Source organism: Protopterus annectens, chromosome 6.part0 (genome assembly GCF_019279795.1).
Source record: "Protopterus annectens isolate FY-2018-M chromosome 6.part0, PAN1.0, whole genome shotgun sequence".
Classification (NCBI taxonomy): Eukaryota; Metazoa; Chordata; order Ceratodontiformes; family Protopteridae; genus Protopterus; species Protopterus annectens.
The window spans coordinates 253,097,194-253,118,284 of record NC_056737.1 but is presented as its reverse complement, the minus strand read 5'-3'; the positions used below and the strand labels follow the sequence as shown (position 1 = coordinate 253,118,284).

Genomic DNA, 21,091 nt, shown 5'->3' with positions numbered 1-21,091 from the left:
CTTCCTTATTTTTAACCATTCTTATTTCACAGAAGTAAGACACAGACACTGACAATTTGCTTTTACCTACACTTGCTTATTTGTAACCATAGTTGTAAGCAGTGTGGAAAGAACCATTGCGTTGTTAATGATTGGAAATTCTGCGGGTGGGTGATGGCGTGGTCATCTTTACATCAGATAGGTGGAAGTACTGATGTGTTTGTCTGTGTGAAGAGGGCATATTGTGATAAATACACATTGTTCTACAATGAGCATTTACTTAATTAATGCTGTCATGATGCGCTTTGGTCATTCATTGGTTTTGTATTCCATTGTAGTGGAAATAATACTACATGGACAACACTGGTTGCCATTGCCCCGAGAAAGAGATGGCCAGCAGGCAGACTGCAAATAACAGAAATGCTGTCAGTTAAGTGCAGAATGAAACATGAGCACTATCTTTTGCAAATGTTCTTCTTATCAGTACATGAAAAAAAAAACTGTTGTGCTACAAGGACACACATTAGACCACATTTGTACAACAGTAAAGACCATATTTCAGGATCATTAGGCAACCTCTACTGCCGCTGAAAATGTGGTTGCGATAATACTTAAGTACCAATAATACACATGACTAATATTTCCTTTATATGTTCAAGTGATATAAATAGCAATATTGTCTGCAAACAACAGCTTAAGATATGTCAGTTGTAAAGTGGATTGGTGTATGAGTACGGTTGTTTGGTAGAACTGGAAGGTTGCAAAGAATTGCTTGGGATCATTCTGTCTTTTTGGAGATATAGACAATATGGATGATGAATTTGTTTCCCCAGGGAGTCTTTACTGCTGTTTAGCAAGCAAGGTCTGAGATTGTGGCATTAGCTTCTCTGACACTGACGGGTCTGCAGGAAAATGCTCTGGAGATGACAAGAGCATTTCTAGAATGTGGTACTTATAGGCTTTTCTGGCTCAAGACAGTGAAGACTGAAATGAACATAGAGAATTACCCTCCATTTACACCAGCATCAGAAAGACTGGACTGCTGAGAGGCCAAATGATAGATGTCTTTATTGGGGTTATCAAAAGGAAATGCTTGGAGGGCAAGGTGGCCTGACTTTAATAGGTTTTCTCTGGTACTTAGCTGCCATCTTCCAGCTAAATGAATGACAATTTTAACAGAAGAAAGGAGGAAGAATGTATCCACCTTCAAAAACAGAAAGAGCCTACTCTTCCTTTCGAGGTGCTCCATAAGCTGTGAGGTAAGATTTTCAAACAATCACAGACTCCTGGAGAGAATCCAGGGCAGACTTTCACCTACACATAGAATATATGCGGTCTCAGTCATGTGGCCTGAAAAGTAGGCCCCTGTGCTTTTAGTCCTGGCCATTACATCTGTAGTAATGCCAGCACAACAAGCAAAAATCAGTTCAAATGTATAATATTAAGGGATCTCTCTAAAGTATCCCGTTCCTTAAAGCCAGGAAATGTGGAATGTTTTTCCATGGCCTTCCTTACAAGACAAATGGGGAAAAAAAGAGATATAAGCAACACATATGACACAAGACCAAACGTTGCAGAGAATAAATATTGTTAAATCTGTAAATGGTGTTTGATGTTTTGGAAAGGGGAAGAGATGCCAAGTGTTTGGGATTTTGATGCATATGCTGAATAAAAAGATGTAATGTGAATCCACTGTGATATTTTTATGGAGGAAAGAAATCCATTTGGGCTAGCAATATGAAAGGTCTATTCAAATGTTTTTAAGTGAAAAACTACATAGAATTCTTATTCGAGGTCTCTAAGGGAGGGATAAACCTAGGGCTTCTGCCTTTCATCTTCTGAAGATAAGCAGTGGGACATTTCTAAGAGGAAGGATGTACAACCTGATTAAAGTGGACTTTGTTAGCTTGAGTCTCCAAATGATGGTTCTTCAGCAGGGAAGGCACATGACAGTTTATCTCCGTTAGACTCTAACATTAGAGGAAAGATCATCCTTATAAACTCAGTGATATTCAAAAAGACATACAGTAAATGGGAAACTATTTCCTCCTGCAAACACATGAGGCAAGCTCTTGTATACTTCATATAAACAAGGTCACACACTCAACTAACAATCAGCACGATGACAGGTGAATATTTAATGCACAAAAGCACACTAGTGATGGCATGAGGAACTGAGTGGCCAGCGCATGGTCTAGCACCCACATCACATACAGCTGGTACAGAATGCTTTCCCACACTGATTCAGATACCTTCAACCACACAGTAGCTAGACTGTCAAAATCTAGCAAGAAGAAAAGAATGGCTAAAGCTCTGGTCAGGGAGGGCCTGTAGGAACCATTTCAATCACCACCAGTGAACCAGTATGTTGTTTAAAAGCGGACCAAGGAAGCAGATGGTCTGGGCCCACATTTAGACCCAAAAGGATGTCCCAAGAACTTGAGAGCCCACACTTCCTTCAGGGGTATTAATTTTCCCAGTAAATGAGAAGAAGCAGTGACTAAACATCTATTCTCACCTCTTAAGCATGTTATTAGTGTCATCTAGGATGATAATATCTTACTAGATGATGATAAACGCATGGATGAAAAACTGGACACCACTGGTGAAGTCTGAAGCACAGACAGATCTGGACATACAATGGAAACCAGGTCACTTATTTTCTACCTTTCATGCTCCCGTGCTGGATATCTAAGTAAGTCCTGTGACCTGATCCTATAAAAGGCTGCCTATGTCTCACCTAAGCACTGGTCACTGAAAAGGCCTTAAGCTCTGTCCTTTGACTACAGTGGTTACTAGATGAGAAGTGCTACCAATCCAGATAGCCATTAGCATGGTGTTGAAGTCACATGAGTAAAAGGCAAATGGCAATCAGAGCACCAGGATGATGCTGAAACTACAAGCAATTATCTACTGATGTGGCCTCCACAAAGTAAGGCCTAGACATTCTGGATACACAGTGTTTCACTGTACTGCCATTCAGCAGTTACAAATGCATCTCTTTATTTCAGTAAATCGTCTCAATGGATGGCCATTACTGCTGACCTATCTGAGTTATAACTAATAAGTTTCAGGATTTGTAAAATTCTGTTCAAAAGTGTACTTGTTGGTGTGCATGCCCTCTCAAAGCTGTCTTGTAAATATTTTATGTACAGGAGTGCAATCTACATGTCAGTAATATGGTCTATGCACTGTGTTTCTTTGTGAGCTTTTATGTTCCTGTCTGCCGTACATTAGAGTGCATGAACACATAATAAACTGAGTTTTATAGGATTCTGTGATGGAAATAATGTTATAGCAGACTTTACAAGCATTTCGATTCATTTACTAAGCAAGGCTTTATGAGTATTACATAATGCATACCTCTTTAAGATATGGCTCCATCTCAAGCAGTGTTTTCCTAAGATGTTTATCTGGATCAAGACCTGTCAAGCAAAGTAACAGCATTTTTAAAAGTGGAAAAATTATTAGTAGGCACAACTGAAGTTTTAAAGAGTTTGTTTCTGTTTTCTTGGAACACATTTCAAATGTAATGGTAACATACTTGTCTAGAGCTTATAGCCGTTATTTACTCAACACTTTTCAAAACTCGGAAGTGTAAAACTGCTATTTCCTTAACAAAACAGTTTCCATTCACTCATTACCTAAATTATTACATTCAGGGCCATGGGAAGCCACATTCAATGGATTGAACCCAGACAGGATTCCAGTATATTACTAGTGGCACTTACATATGTCATGCTCACTTATCGTTAACAAGAGAAATTGCCAGTTTACCCATGGCGTGTCCTGAGGATGTGGGAGGAAAGCCTCATAGCTAAAAATCACACAGCATTTTATCTGTTGTGATGCACACTAAAATAATTTTCAATCTATTAACAAACATTTTCTAGGGACGTTACATTTTTATTTATTAATTATTTGATTGCTGGGAATATCTTTTGAGTCACTTTTGCTTATCTGTTTCCTATTTCATATAATTAACTAAGGCTCTAAAACAATTCCTAGTTACATAGGTACACAGTGACTGGTTGTCATTGATGGGCTGAAAACGTTATTAAAAATACCATTGGTTTTACTGTTTTTTTTTTTTTTTACAAGGCCTGTTGAAGGCAGATGTTTTAATGAAATATAACCCTTTTAGTATGTCCGGGTATCATCAATATGTTCTATAAACAATTGAAACTTGGACCAGTGTGCATATAACAATTCAGAAAAGCATATTCTGCAGTTCATCTAATTTGAAGCAGAATGTCTAGTTACTCAACTGTTCTATTTTATACCTCACTGATCTAATCAATTAAAGAGTACAATGCTGCATTTTGAAGACAATGAACAAGCCTACTGAACTAGCATGTAAAAGTACAATTCCTTGCTAGAAAAAAACACAGGGTTGGTAGACCTGAACTATGCAGAAGTGCTTCAGGAAATATAATTATATTCAGTTTCTTGCAGGTCTCTCTCAGGAGACCTTTGGCTAATCTATAAAACAATGTCTGATCCACTTCTATTAGAAAGTCTACATTTGAACATATTACTGTAGGTGCTAAAACAGATTGGGGGAACATAATACTAAATGTACACAGCAGCAATAGAAAAACTGGGTAAATACATTGGACAACACTTTCCAGGATTATGGAATAAAGTCCCTCTTACCAATCAGAAGGAATTGATCATTAACTTCCTTCAAATATAATCTTTTTCTGTCTATCAGCACACACATAAGCAGGATATAATAAATATCAAAATGAGGTTATGGCAATAGGGAGGTCATACACTTCAACTCTAAACCTGTGGTTTAGAGATATATGCAAGAAAACCAACAGAGGACTCATAGTGAGGCTTATGCCAGGTTAGTACATTGGCCACATTCAGGCATTTGGATGCATACGGTTACCTATGAGCAAACTGTAGATGTATAGAGGACAGGTGATAATGAAATTCACCAAGTTTAAGTGCTACTATGAGAGGCAATGATAAACATATTCACGATGACCTGCAGCAAACCTGGAAATCCTTTGGTACCCTAGTTTAGGCGTATATATTAATGCTGATTAAAAAGTAGGTTTATTGAGTAAAAAGTGAAGCTTCTGAAGCTCATAGCTGCAATGGACTACCTTTCACTAGTGGGAAAAAAACTCTTCTAACCCTACAAATTAGATGAGACAGTTTTTGCTTGGTGGTGTTAAGAAGAGTTTACCCACGAATCAAACTGGTGTTCCTTGTCAAGAATTACACTTGCAACGTCACCTTCCTGAAATTTTGAATTACTGCAGGTAACATTAATGAGAGATGTAATGAAGGGTTGTTTGCATTATGACATTTTCAAGAAAAGAGCATAGCTTTTGGTTCTGAAGCAGTAAAATACAGCCCTTCAGCTAAAGGTCATGATGGCATTAAATTTATGTCATAGGTTAACACTAACTACAGTTAAAATAGTATCAACAAGGGTAATGATTACATCATCACCTGCATACTGCACCAGTCTGACAGTTTTACAATGGCTTGTCCTAGCACTGATGAAGAATATGAGCAGGAGAGGTCATAATAATCTGATCTGAAGGACCACAGGTGTTACTGTAACTGGATGTGAGACTGAAATAATCCACCTCTCCAGCAGTAACCATTTAAGTATTGGAGTGAATGACAAAGCATAGGTAAGCAGAATTTTAATGAAATGTTATACGAGTGACTGTGACAAATACCTTTGAGAATCCTGGCTATCTTGCTGCTGGTTAGTTGGGCAACTGTGAATTCAGTGACATCCAACAAGGTTTAAGCCATTCCATGTTGTCTCTCAGAAATAAGGTTACTGTTCGTTCAGTGCTGGAGAAGTTGTGAATTAACGCACATCTTTTGTATTGTTGATAAAAGAAGAAAACAGGGCAATAGCTCAATAGCTGTTGTGTCCAGTAATACAGCATAGTCTTATGCAGGGCACAGTAACCATCATTTTCTTTACATCTAGATTCCTTAATGGACTGGATGAAAAAAATATCTGTACTAGATATGTTGAAAGTGTTAGGAACTCTGAAGAAAGTTTGTCTGAGAATATTGATTCACATTTTATATTTAGAAATGATTTGCATAACAAAATAGGCATAATCATATTTATTTATTTATTTACATTTGTTTGCCAGGATAGTCCATCTGGGCAGTGCACCTTTACAGCAATATTACAAACAAAATTTTCATATGAACATATGCGTATATATATATATATATATATATATATATATATATATATATATGTGTGTGTAACAATGAGGAGTTTACAATCATAAGAAAGTTTTATATGTATACATAGCATCAGTCAGCATTAAATAGTAGGATTCTTGTTATGTAAGTATTCAGTTAGATTAAATGCTGCAGATAAAAATCAAGTATATAAATTTGTGCAAGGTAGTAGAAATTCAGGTGAAACTATGTAGAGCACTCAGAATGACTGCAATAAAGTAATGCTCAGCACTGAGGTAAGCTGCAATGCTAGAAGGTGAGGGGGGGTGATCGAGTGTATGGCTGGCACTAGCTTAGGTTTGTTGGGGGGGAGGGTGGACACTCAGTTCACTGTACTGGTGACACCTGCAGGACTGCAGGTTTACTTCTGCAGCAAGGAACCTGCTGAGCCTATATTACATGGCTGTGCCGCTTACAAGTGAGGTTGGCATGTGTGGTAGTATACATTCCCCCTGTGTACAGCAACTGTACAACAGAGAACCACCTTAGGAGGAGTTAGGCGAGAAGATCAGATCCCAAACAACTGGGGATGCATTCACTTGTCACCTTGGAAGAACAAATGGGATGCAGGGTTCTCACCTCCAAAGGAATGACTGGATCAAATGAATGGCTGGAAGGGTAAGGCTAGACAGTCAGCCAAAAGACAGGAATATTAAAAAAAGGAAAGCTGCAAAGTAAACTCCAGTTAATAGACTTAAAGACTTGTATATAAGTTTTCCTTCAGATCTGAGTAACAGAACCCCCTCCTCTTTGTGAATTTTATTGTTACTCTCATGGTGCAAATATAGGTATGTGGTCACTTACTGAACTACCCATTACTCTAACTGTGTGAATATTACAAGACTGTGTGATCAATATCCCATCTAATAAATTCTGTCTCCCAGGTATTTAGCCTGGCCAAACAGGAAGATCAAGTTGAGTGAGACCATGAAGCTATATAGAGGGGTAAATGTAAACATTATGTGCGTTTCTCAATCTATATTTAGGTACTCTAACAGATGTATCTTAGTCTTTAATATTAGTTGTCAATGAACACACTGCTCAGTCAATGACACACTGGAATCTGGTGGGACATACAGACTTTACTCAGTACTCTAATAGCATGGAATTTTATTTGTATCTCAAGAGATTTCATATGCACACTATAGAGAATCAGTTTATCTTACAGTTTTCATTGGGTTCAACTGCAATACACCCTGTACCCTTGTGCTTTCTATTTGACCTAAGAAAACCATATCCCAGATAAGAACGTTCAGAGTCTCTTGTGAGATTATAAAGCTATTTTTCAGAAGAAGCTAAAATATCGGCATGGTACAGTGCAATCCGGCTATGTAGCAATTTTTATTTTAATGCTTCTTTCATTTAAGCTCTTTTCAAAATCAAATGTTTATACCATATACCATCTAGTAGATCATCAACAACACAGTCCTGATGCAACCAAGTCTGTCTGTACTTCCTCACTAAGTAAAACCAAGGGAGGAAGGACAGATGAAAATGTCATGATACCTGAAAATAATATAATATTCCAAAATACATGGTTGTGATGATAAAAAATATAGTTTGATTTTTAAGAGCTTGAAACAGTTTTAATGACACACAATTTATTTTTAAAGGTCATAAAGATTATAACTGTTTATGATGATATATTTTCCACTTATAGGCTTTTGCAAAATCTGAAACATATTTGCAGTACTTTGAGTTATAACGTATGAACATCTGGACACTCAAAGGGTAAATAACAGGTAGAACAACAGAATATGAGGTTTCATTTTCATTGATCATGCGTTTCTCTACCATAAGATTGGCCTCATAATTAGTAGGCATGGCTATACAGGCTATATAAAACAACCCTAGCTTAGGGAGAGGTAGAGCCAGGGACAATCAAGAAGGAAGAACCATCCAAGTGAATATAAGTGATTACTACTAATCAGGTAAGCTTCTGGCTGGGTGAGTGGGAGATCAGAGAATTTTGTTACCAATCCTCTGATTCTCAGAGTATAAAATTATGACTAAGCAAGGAAAGTTTCAGCTACTACAAGGAAAATTAGCAGACAAAGAAATTACATTTAAGAAATTACAGATTAATTTATGATAAAATGGAAGGTTTTAGGGGATATCTCATCTGTCCCATGAGGATCAATTATTGAAATACTCAAATTCTGAAAGGCCTCAGTACAACACAAAATGCTAGAAAATTCTGCAGAGTATACATTATCATTTTGGACAAATGTATTGTATCTAAGGGAGAAACTTTGGCTTATGTAATTTATGAAATGTTTAAAGAAAATGACATCCACCTCAATATAGTGTTTATTTTACACCAGCTAATATAAATATAGTAAAGCATGCCATGACAGCTTTTTTGTTCTACTCCACAATCTAGTATATGTAAAATTAACAAGATAATGCCATACACTAATTAAAGTAGAAACTAAGAAGTATAGGATACTACCTCAATCTTTAACCACAGTAATAAAACAAAAAAATCTCCTGAAGACATTAACTACTGATTGACAGAACCGCTATATTCTTTAGGAAATTCATAGCTACTGTTAAAACATATGACTGCAGAATTACTTCTTTAATCAACATGCAGTTTATCACGGGTACATCAACAAAACTGCTTTCCTAGGTTTTTAATTATACTTTTAAAGACACAGTATTTTTCTTTTAAATTTATAGTTTCATAAGTAAATACTAGACTATCAATCTATACACTCTTACAAGCACAGCCAAAAACTGAAGGTCAGAATCAAACCCTACAGCTTATATCTGTGAGGTAAAGACCTTAATAACCATTATGTCAACCCTGTCCTTCAGTGACCCCCCCCCTCCCCATTGCTTTGTGCTTCATCATTTAATATTATGAAGCATGGTGAAGCTCTTAAATTCTTTAAATAAACTTAATTTTTGTTGCTTTGCTTTTGGGTGGTATTTTTTGTGCACGCAGACAGATGATGTATTACTAATATGACTATTCTTAAACTTCTTAAATCTAAACGTGCGGTGCCAGATGCATTCACAATGGTATGTTTAATTTCCTTATGAATTCGGTTTACAGTCCTCATCTCTTTGTTAGGATGACATTGCTTCATTTTTAATGTCTTCTAGAGTGGGTACTAAGTTGATTTCCTAAAGGACGACTTTTGTTTAGTGCAGGAGTAAAATGAGACTAATACACTGATCATAAAACCAGCTAAGCTATAATATTTTTGTTCTCACTCCTTCATGTTGTTTAATGGACAAGTAAGTAAGCACAAGAGTGTGAACGTAGTTTTCATCAAAGAAATAGCACGAATACTTAATAGCCTGCTTTTAATATAGTTAACTCAATAGTTGCAGTACCTCTGGAGTAAAAGGACATACAATCTTCCAAAGAGAGAGCAGACAAAAGTGCTACAAGCAAATGGCTTAAATCTGTAAGTCCAATAAAAAGTGCCAGGGCACGCTGTTAAGTGATCCAAAAATGTTTATTCCACAATGAATAAAATCCACGCTGTTTGCTTCACTCAGAAAACAGCGAAATCAACAGGATAGATAAACGCTCTTACATACACACTGAATACTGCGTTTTCGTCACTAAGACTTCATCAGACAATCTAATTACCTTTAACACACATTTAAATACTAAACAATTTGATTAAAATCGATTCCATTGGTCATAATGCTTGTCCTACTCATTCAAACACACCAATCCATATGTCTAATTCATTAATATTAATGCCTTTCTCAATAAAGTGCTTTGTGCTTTTTGTTGAAAGTATATATTTAAAAATGAATTAAAAACTGACATATAGCAATAAATACAGGGGTGATATAGTTAAAAATTCATTAATCCCCTACTAAAAATAAGAGCTAATAAATTATAGAGTAGTTCGGATTTTGGACACTAGATGGCATCACTACTGTATGGACTTTCAAGTCTCATTCACCACAGTATATGTTAAGGATTTAATATTATAAATGTGTTTTTACTTATTTATATTTATATAATTGTATATTTATCTATATTTAAATTCAAATAACCATTTTATCAATTTGTATTTATTGCTATATGTCAGTTTTTAATTCATTTTTAAATATATACTTTCAACAAAAAGCACAAAGCACTTTATTGAGAAAGGCATTAATATTAATGAATTAGACATATGGATTGGTGTGTTTGAATGAGTAGGACAAGCATTATGACCAATGGAATCGATTTTAATCAAATTGTTTAGTATTTAAATGTGTGTTAAAGGTAATTAGATTGTCCGATGAAGTCTTAGTGACGAAAACGCAGTATTCAGTGTGTATGTAAGAGCGTTTATCTATCCTGTTGATTTAGCTGTTTTCTGAGTGAAGCAAACAGCGTGGATTTTATTCATTGTGGAATAAACATTTTTGGATCACTTAACAGCGTGCCCTGGCACTTTTTATTGGATTTATTAGTTTTTCACCAAGTGCTTATACCCGTTTTATAGTTCGTTAAATCTGTAAGTCTCACAGACAGTTTGAGTTTGCCTGTCCTTCAACTGTTATGACTGAGACACCATGTTTATGCAAATAATTTGCATTGGTTTCTTTAAATTTTGTCAAGAAACAGATTATTTGATTTAATATTACCATAATCTATCCAATGTATTTAAAAGCTTTTAATTTACTGCCATCAAAAATTGGACTGCACTTTACTGATTTTCTATCTCCTGCCTCCATCTTACACAATAGTTAAGTTATGTATCACATTATACTTAGCTTTAATAAAGCTGCAGTTTATACTCATCAGTGATATTCATACATTTTGTAAGGTATGATCATGGTCTGACAGTTACATTCAAGTTAAATATGATCTTCTTTAAAATAACATTATGTTACTGCTGCTTTGTTTCCATACCCATTATACACAGATCCAAGAAGTGCAGGAACCCCAACCTATTCCACCCTGTCATAAAACATCAAAGCAGAAGCTTGTTGTACAACAGGCAACTGTTTAACCGAAGCTGTTACTCAGCACAACATCTCCTATTTCTTCTCTCACTGCATTTAAGCATACAATATCGTAAATGTTAACTTAGAAAAATGAATCTGTTAGGTCTTACCTTGTATGTTTGCAGATTTCAAACATGTAAAAATCATCCTTTAAAATTATAAAAAACATGAAGTCCAGCAAAAACATAAAAAAGAAAGAGGAGAGCGAGAGAGAAAAAGAAACTAGGTCACACAAGTCAAATAAAAAAAGGTGAATAAATCCCTACCTGGTACATTAGGAAGTCATAAAAAGTTGAGGAAGAATAGTAAAACTTGGAGAAAGAGTGGAAGTCAGCTGCTGGTAAAAATGAAAAGACTAAGGTTGTTAAAGAACATTTCTACTTATATAGTAAATGAAGAAACAGAGGCAGTTTAAAGAATTACTATGAGCACTATGGAGAAAAGTCGGGTTGTTAATGTTACTCAACTTACAGAAAAAAATCATTCTAAAATAATTGTTAACACTCAAATTGTGCAAAGAAACAGAATTGCTGTAATTCATTTCATAATTCAACTGATTATATTAAAAAATAATGGGAGGGATGTCTGACAGTGAATAACTTAAATATGTCAAGTATGAATCCTTGTATAAAAGTGAAGAAAGAGGCAGAAAAAGTACAGTTGTGTACACTTACCATAAATGTAGATGTTCGAGTGTATTCACTGTTGCAGTCATTACATTTGGAGTTATCTGCCTGCAGATAGCCCTCAGCCGGCCTGAATACCAAAGTCTTGGATTCCTGCGTTGGATGTTGTCTCTTCTTCCATGACGTCAGGTCGTCAGAGGTATAAAACATGCAGCCGACACCATTACATCAGCTTTTCTTGCCCCAGATGTCAGGTGCCCCCATAATGGAAAGCAATTATATGTTAGATTACACCTCCAACAAAAAGCAAATACACCAGAAAGCTGAAATACACTAAACAACAAGAAAAGTATGGCCAAGAGAAGTCAGGGGGTGGAGGGAGGGTAACCAGGACTGCAACAGTGAATACATTCGAACATCTACATTTATGGTAAGTGTACACAACTGTACTATGTTCTTCGTGTTTCACTGTTGCAGTCATTACATTTGGGTTAATTCCCAAAGCTAAGGAAGGGAGGAGGAAGTTAGAGAGCATTAGGACCAGCTATTAAGCCCTGCAAAACAACAGTGGCAAAACCAGCTCTAAATTTAGAAAAAATAGGCATGTGGTAATGCTTGGTGAAGGTATGTACAGAGCTCCAGGTAGCAGCTTCTAGAATGTCCCTGGTAGGGACACCTCTGAGAAAGACTGTAGAGGCAGATGCAGCCCTGGTGGAATGTGATCTTATCCCCTGTGGGGTAAGTTTTCCATGGTGCTTATAGCAGAATGAATGCAATAGGCTATACACTTAGAAATGGTTTGCTTTGAAATGCCCTTCCCCTCTGCCCCTGCAGCAAAGCCAACTAGCAGCTGTTCAGATTTTCTGAGAGGCTTAGTCCTGTCCAAATAAAATCTAAGTTGTCTGTGCACGTCCAAAGAGTGCAGTATTCGTTCTCCTTTGTTTTGTGGATTTGGGAAAAAAAGCAGGCAAATGAATGGATTGATTAAGGGCCACACTAGACATCACCTTGGGCATAAAGGAAGGATTGGTCCTGAGGGACACCCTGTCTACATGGAAGATGATGAAGGGCTCCACTGCCATGAGGGCCTGTAATTCAGACACTCTTCTTGCTGAAGTGATGGCTAGAAGGAAGGCTGTTTTCCAAGAAAGGAATTTCAACTCTGCAGTTGCAGCTGGCTCAAAAGGAGGTAGAGTGAACTTTTCCAATACAAAGTTAAGGGCTCTCCTGGGAGGTCTTAAATTTTTGGCCCCTCTGACGAATTGCTTTTGCAGGGGGTGAGAGAAGAGAGGTGGTTCAGTATTATAATGTGCTGAAATGGCAGAGGCATGAATTTTAATTGACTAGAAGCAAAGGCCCTTGTGGAGCATCTTTGTTAAGTACTGAAGAATATGCGTAAGCTGGGCACCGTTGTGCCCACCCCCTGAGTCTGGCTCCAGGAACAGTATCTTTTCCACTTTTCAGCAGAGGATTTTCTAGTACTAGGCCTCCTTGCCTCCAGAATGACGTCTAGCACCTGCTTACTGAGGGATGCTATTGGAGAGCTCAAGGAATTAGCTAGGCTGCAAGGTTCAGGGTTTGAAGCTGAGGGTGCAGAATCTGTCCCTCCTGCTGGGACAGCAGGGAAGGGGTCTGAGGCAGGTGCCATGGTTCCAGCAGTGACATACTGCGCAAGAGGGGGTACCAGTGCTGGTGTGGCCAGTCTGGTGCAATCAGTACTGTTCTTGGTTTGTCCAGTTTGATCTTTAGCAAAACTTTCGAGAGGAGAGGCAGAGGGGGGCAGGCATAAACTGAGAGGCTTTCCCAGGTGAAGGACAGGGCATCCACTTTCCAAGCTAGACTGTGGGAAGTCCCTGTGCAATATTTGTCCAATTGGTAGTTCTGTGGGGAGGCAAACAGGTCTATCTCTGGATTCCCCCATTTGTTTCTCAAAAGGTTGAATATATTTGGTTCCAGTTTCCACTCGTGTGGGTCCATGAGATTTCTGCTTAGGTCGTCTGCCAGTGAATTTAGCTTGCCTGGCAGGAATTGAGCTTGTAGGTGAACTTGGTAGCTCAAGGCTGTGTTCCACAGAGCCATGGCTAGTCTGCTTGTTTATGTACCACATAACAGTGGTGTTTGTCTGTCTTTGCCAATAATTGCCCTGGAAGAATGTGGTCCTTGAAGGCTGTCAGGGAATTCTGTACAGCTAACATTTCTTTTTGGTTGATATGCAGGTGCATTTGACTCGGGTTCCATTTGCCCTGAATGCACAGTCTGCCAAGGGAGCCCCCCATGGATAGTCTGATGCGTCTGTTGTTAGGGTTTTGGGCAACAGGGGGTAGAGTGAAAGGGAGCCCCTTGTTGTGGTAGCAGGCCTCTGCCCACTAAAGGAACTCTGTCTTTATACAAGGGATGATAGGAATCATTGATTCCAGGTCCTGAGAATGTTGACACCATAGGCTTTTTAGATACCATTGCAGTTTCCTCATATGCAGTCTTGCATATGGAATTAGTAGAATGCAAGAGGCCATGAACCCCAGGGCTTGCAGGATTTTCCTTGCAGATATCTGGGTTTTTGTGGCCAGTATTTTGAAGTAGGCTGTCAAATAAACTTGTTTCTCTGGCGTGAGGTAAGCCATCTGGGAAGTTGTGTTCAAGCTTGCTCCTAGGAATACAATTTGTTGGCAGGTTACTAGATGAGATTTCTTTTTGTTTATGGTGTACCCCAGTGAGTTTAGAAGTTTCTTTACAAATGCCAGATGTTTTAATAGCATGTCCTGGCTTTCTGCCTGAATCAGACAATCGTCCAGGTATGGGTATATTTGAATTTTTCTCTGCCTGCAAAATGCAATGATTGGAGCTAGACACTTTATGAATACCCTGGGCGCAGTAGATAAGCCAAAGGGAAGTGCAGAGAACTGATAGTGCATGGAGCCTGCTCTGAAGCGTAGGTATTTCTTGTCAGATTCTCTTATTGGAATGTGCAGGTAAGCTTCCTTTAAGTCCAAGGTTGCCAACCAGGCATCTTTGCCTAGCATAGGAAGCAGCTGTTGAAGTGTTAGCATTTTGAATTTTGGGATTACCAAAAAGGTGTTTAGAATAGAGAGGTCCAGGATAGAACGCCAGGAGCTGTCTTTTCTGGGTACCAGGAAAAATCTTGAGTAAAAACCTTGTCCCCTTTTTTCTGCTGGGACAGGTTGAATAGCCCTGATACTCAGAAGAGAGAGAACCTGCTGTTGAGCCTCTGCCCACTGATTTGGGGGTAGGTCTGGCCAACCGTTTGGGGTTGGTAAGGTGTGGAAGTGTAATCTGTAGCCTTGGAAGACCACATTTAAAACCTATTTTTTCCTGGGTAATGATTTCCCAATTTTTTCCATGCAGGGCAATTTTTCCCCCTAAGGGAGCAGGCAGCTGAGCAGGGCTTGGAAGGGTTAAAAGTCATTGTGACATTTTTGCCACTACTTGTAGCTTTGGAAGTGGGAGCCCCCTACTGCTTAGGCCTGTGTGTACCTTGAGACTGTAGTCTAGGGGGTCTGCTGTTCCTGGGTTTGGGCTGAGAAGGCCTGGGAGAGACCGGAAAGGAACAATTCTTAGAAGGTCAATGCCTACTAAATCCGGGAGGCTGTACTTGCAGGAAATCTTTAACAGTTTGCATAGATTTAGCTTTTTTCCTCCATCTTTTTAAGGACGACTTCTGCTTTGTTGCCAAACAGGCGGTCTTGATTTAAGGGAGCATCCAGTAATTTAGCTTTAACATGATCTGGCAAATTTTGCTCCTTAAGCCAAGCATGCCTTCTAAGTACAGGCCCAGTGACAGCAGCCCTACAAGATGCTTCTAAAGAGTCAAAACCACATTGCAAAGTATGTTTACCAACTTGTTCAGCAGAATGCATTAAACCTTGTAATTCTTTATGTTCAGCACAGTCAGGAATCAACATCATTTTCTGTTTAAGAAGTCCCATAATATGTTGTTGATACATTAACATATGAAACTGGCAGTTTAAGGCCCTAATGGCCAAAGTAGCAGAAGTGTATACCTTCTTACCCCATCTGTCCAAGGCCCTGGAATCTCTATCAGAGGGGGGTGGGGTTTTTAGCAGTAGTAGCCTTAATGCCTTTTGGCCCTTGGGAAATGGTCTCTGGATCCACAGTAGGATTTTTGAAGAGAAACTTGAGAGAGTCAGGTACTCTGTAATACCTGTCAGGTTTTCTGGGAGCTGGAGGTAAAGAGTCTGGCGCCAGGCTAGATTCCAAGAGGGCATCATCTACAATGTCCAGAACAGGAGGGATAGCTAAAGGCCTGTGTTGAGGGAGGAGTAAGAATTCCCTAAGCCTCTTTTTGGAGTCAGAGAAATCCTGGCTTTCCCAGCAGAAATGCTCCCTAAGAGAGTGCAAGGTTTTACCTAAAGAAAATCTTCTGGAGGGGAAGCAGAGGGAATGGAATCATCTGCATCAGAATCCTCATAGGTAGATAAGGGCAAATCCTGGTAATCAAAAGAAACAGAAATTTCAGAATCCTGATTAAAAGAATCAGAAGGAAAATGAGTTCTAGGTCTCTTTCCCCTAATTAAAGTAATAAGGTCTCCAGCCATTCTTATCATTTGTTTTTTAGGCATATGGGCCTGACCATGTTGTTTGGATGTCGGTCTTCTAGGCATGGGTCGAGTTTTAGGCCTTGAAGAAGAAGATGGCATTGGTTTGAAATGCAAGTCTGTAGGCCTGAATACACCCTCAGAAGCCGGTGCCTGTACAGCAGCTCTGGATCCATCCAAGGTAGAGACATCCGCAGGTTCCATAGTCGAAGAAGCATCTCGCGGCATACCGGACTCCGAAAGGGTCTCAGCAGAGGCCTGTGAATCTGAAGTAGCGGGTATCAGGGGCTGTAAAAGCGCCTCACTGAGTACCGGTGAACTGGCGACTAGCATAATGGAAGCATCGTCAGCAGCTTTGGACCTATGCGGTCTGTCTCTGTCTTTATCTTTACATTTTTTCGGAATATCGGTAGTCGGATGGCTTACTAAAGCTATTTCTGGATAGTTAAACCGAGTACCAAAATAATTTGCTGCAAAAATAGCCAGACAACGAATAGTTCGGGGGTTGAATAAGGCACAAAACTGACAGCGAGGAACGTCGTGGTCTGGGCCTAAGCAAGGAATGCAGTACGAATGAAAATCTTTATGCGGTATTTGCTTTCCACAGGTAATACAATTGTTAACTTTTGACATTGGTTAAGAGCAAGAAAAAGGATCCCCAATGGGGTACTTAGCTTTTTTGAAGATTTCGGTTCTGAAACTCGAAAATGAAAATTTCAGGAGTCGGCCGACCGGCACTTGCAAACTGCTTCTCCTTCTGCTTCGGGCACCACGCAGCAAGAATGACTGGGGTAATGGTGTCAACTGCATGTTTTATACCCCTGACGACCTGACGTCATGGAAGAAGAGACAGCATTCGATGCAGGAATCCAAGACTTTGATATTTAGGCCAGCTGAGGGCTACCCGCAGGCAGATAATCCCAAATGCAATGACTGCAACAGTGAAACATGAAGCACATCTGAGGAAACATTTAGTCTGTCCACAGTAGGCAGGAAAAATTAAGAAAATGGGGTAACCGCTTGAAATGTTGGGTCTTGCTAGAATGAACATGTTTCAGGGGGTGCAGGGGGCTAGACCCCTGTAAAAAGAAGTTTTAAGAAGAACAAATTTTGAGAGTCAATCTTCTCCAGGTTATCAGTCTTTTTTGGCATTTCAGCACTTGGCATTTCGAGTGCCTACATTTCAACAGGGAACCAAATGGGTTAACCATTTGAAATACTGGGACCCGCTAGACTGAGTCTTGAAACTTGGAGACTGAATGGATGAAAGAACAGACTTACGTATACTAAGTCCGAGATGCCATTTCTCAGAATATTCCCTTTTCTCCGAGGTATGGCAATCTTGGAGTTGGTAAATATAATTTTGGGGGTGTGGGGAGGCTTGTGCCCATGCAAAAAAAGTTTTAAGGAGAAGTATGATTTTTGAGACTTGCCCTTCTCTGGGTTTTTGGTCCTTTTTTTTGGCTTTTTGGCACTCTGTATTTCAAATGCCGATATTTCGATAATGAGCCATAAAAGTTCATCTGGAATTACAAGCCTGTTAAATATGGAAAAGTCAGGATAAAGGGCAGTACTGATTCAAAGTGAGAAAATTATTAGCTGTTAGACATGGAGAAGTTAGCATACTGTACAGTATAGATTCACAACTAGAAAAATATGCAAAATGAATCTGAAGAACACTGCAGACATTGAAGAAGTAGCGGATGTTACTTACTAGGTTTACTGCACAGGCACTGACATAATGCTCAGAAAGGAATAATAAATATGTTCTCTAGCCTGAAGAAGACCCCTTGAATAATGTCATGTGTCTGACTAACAAACAAGAAACAAAAAACACTGTAAAATAATGCAGTCATCAGAAAGAGGCTACAAATATGAAACAAAGGTTCAGCACTGAAACCAGTCCACTCCAGCTTAAGCAAAGGTCAGACAGCAGAGGACAAGAAGGAAATGTATATCTTTCAAGGAACAAACAAGAAAAAGAAATGCAAAATAGTGCATTCTGTACAGAAAAAGTCTATAAATGTGAAACAAAGGTTTCATCACTGAAACCAGTCCCTATGTTCTCATAAAAGGTAAAGCAGGACAGGAGAAGAAAATGTATGTCTTTTTTAGGATCAGAAAGCATGTAAAACTGGGCTTGACATATAAGGTAATACAGTCAGAATAAGAAAGAGATTTGCAAGGGTGGAGAGAATGTAAGACAACCAAGGAAGAGCAAAGTAATGCATCCAGGAAATAAAAAAATAAAGGAAGAGTATACAGCGAGGCAGTTGATAAAAACTACAAAGCACAATTATCTGACAGTAATCCAATGCACATAATCTTAATGAAGACAACCAATACAAGAAAGAGATCTGAAGCCAAACAAATGGCATACCCGAGCAAGTTACTTTTTAAAAGTTAGGATAACAACGTATGTTTTTGCATAAAAGCTTTGTCACACAATAATGTGCTGGCGAGAGCGAGTATTACAACAAGATATCTGACATTTGGTAAAGTCTTAATATTTTAGCTGTGGTGGTGATCTGTACTGTTTATTTGCATTTCAGATTCCTTTTACAGAATCACATTCACTGGGCTGTTACTCTACTGACTCTCTTATTTTTAACTTTATTTCTAAAGTAGGACATAAACTGCATTCTGAAAACATTGCAAGATTAACTGATACTAAAAGTCTGATGTATGTGCAAATTAATTTTCAAGTAATGAAAGAGGATATACACTACTTATATGTACTTTGATTCTTTCAAGTTGGGATACTTTATTATTCAAAATATTTCAAATGAAATAAAACATCTGTTTTAAACTTGCAAGAATACATCATTTATGACTTTAATCTTAAGCCAACCGCAGAATTCTTCGTTGTTCTATTGTTTATGCTTAATGAGATGCACCCTGTTCATTTGCTGGATTTCTCAAAGGAACTTGAGCTCTGAAGAACACTCTGTGCATAACTCAAGACAGTAAGCTTTTTCAATGGTCTTTTTGAAGCAAAGATTTTTGCTAGTGTTTGAAAGGTACTGCTGCCAAATAAGCTTGCCATATAGGTCATCGAGGGATAGTATGAACTCATAGCTATCAAAAGTCCTGGCTACTAATATACTCTCAAATCCTTCATGTGATGATTATTGTTTAAATTAAAATTCTGTCGAACATTATAACATATTTATAAACTTATTTTATAAAACATTTGAAAAAAATAATAAAACCAATTCTAAATCTGCTACGGATTATGTTTGGTTAAAAGAAAAAAAATTACTTACATATGCATGACTAATCAACAGATCTTTTCTGGTCCATATATTGAAGCTCCCACAGTTGTTGACAGTGCTTATATATTAAAAATAGTAAAGTGCCTCATGTCAGATTGCAAACAATATTACAATTACCAAAAGCTGTAGCGTAGTTTAATACACAGGTATAGTGGTTCCAATGACCCAAATGGTATGACTGAGTATATTATACCTCAGTTTGGTCCATGGCATGTCACTGTTTAACCCCATGTTAAATATGCAGAATGTTCTACCTTTATCTTAGTAATTCAGCCCACACAACACACAACACACAACATTATGTTGCTTGAAAACAAGTGAACAGCAGTACACATCTTCTAGATGTGTCATAACATTAAGTTATGCTAAGTCCCCCCTTCCTAATTTGAATCTTCAACTATGATAGACTAGCACTGCACTGGTACAGCAGTCATATTCTTCAGTCTTATGTCGACCTATATAACAGAGTTCCATTCATTTATCCATTTTCTGAAACCTGCTTTACTTTATTTGAGGTAAACGGGAAGCTGAAGGCTGTCAAGTATTCAACAGGGATAAAGCGGAGAACCAGTCCTGGAAAGTATGCTGGTTAACATCAGAATGTATACACACACTGAAATGAAAACTAAACACACCTATAAAACCAAATTAAAGGACCATCTATCAGCATACTTTTGGAACACAGAAGGAAACAGAATGCCCTGTCAGAACCCAGTGAGGACATTAGGATGTACAAACTCCATAAAAAAGCACCTCAGCAAGGTGACAGGTTAAATTGCATGGATGAGGATTGATCAGTATAACTGGAACTAGTATTATAAATACTAACTTTTCCATCTGGTATGAGAAGATTTGTCCTCATCAGTAAGAGGACAGAGTTTTAAGCCCATCCACTGCCTGGTCATCTTCATTGGAATATAGTTTTAATAGTTGTGACCCCAAAAGATGAACATGAACTGGAGAACACATTCTGCTTACACTGTCTTGCATTCAGTGAAGCCCACCTAGTTGCTGCAAAAGTATCATCTAATGATACATTTCTGAAAAATGCTTAAGATGTAGGAAGCCCCTGCTCTTGTTTAACAATCTCTAAGCACAGAAGGAAAATGTTTACTGTAGTTATCAGAACATTTAGACAATATAATTTTAGAAACTTAACAAGCCAAGTTCTTTTTAGAGTAGGAGGCAAATAATTGTGAGTCATTTCTGATAGATTTGGTTCTGGCAACATTAAGTTTTCCCTAAATCCCAGGGAAGAATAACATCTTTGATAGGAGGCTGGATAAAAAGCACCTCTCAGCTTTGCAACCTTTTAAGAGTGCTAGTGACAAACTGTTAGAGCCTTAATGAAAGTTACAAATGCTGCTAGGTGCACCTTAATGAAGGAACAGCTCAGGTCTATGTCAAAAATATGCGAAAGGTAGTCTAATGC

At 38.3% G+C, this 21,091-nt stretch overlaps 1 protein-coding gene across 1 annotated transcript in view; it reads right to left on the bottom strand.

The window, feature by feature from the left end:
- DPH6 (diphthamine biosynthesis 6) overlaps positions 1-21,091 on the bottom strand; it is a 2,556,557-nt gene that overhangs the window by 1,381,880 nt on the left and 1,153,586 nt on the right. Inside the window, exon 6 of the mRNA XM_044073989.1 lies at positions 3,343-3,404. Within this exon, the coding sequence (XP_043929924.1) occupies positions 3,343-3,404 (62 nt within the window). The remainder of the gene's footprint in view (positions 1-3,342; positions 3,405-21,091) is intronic.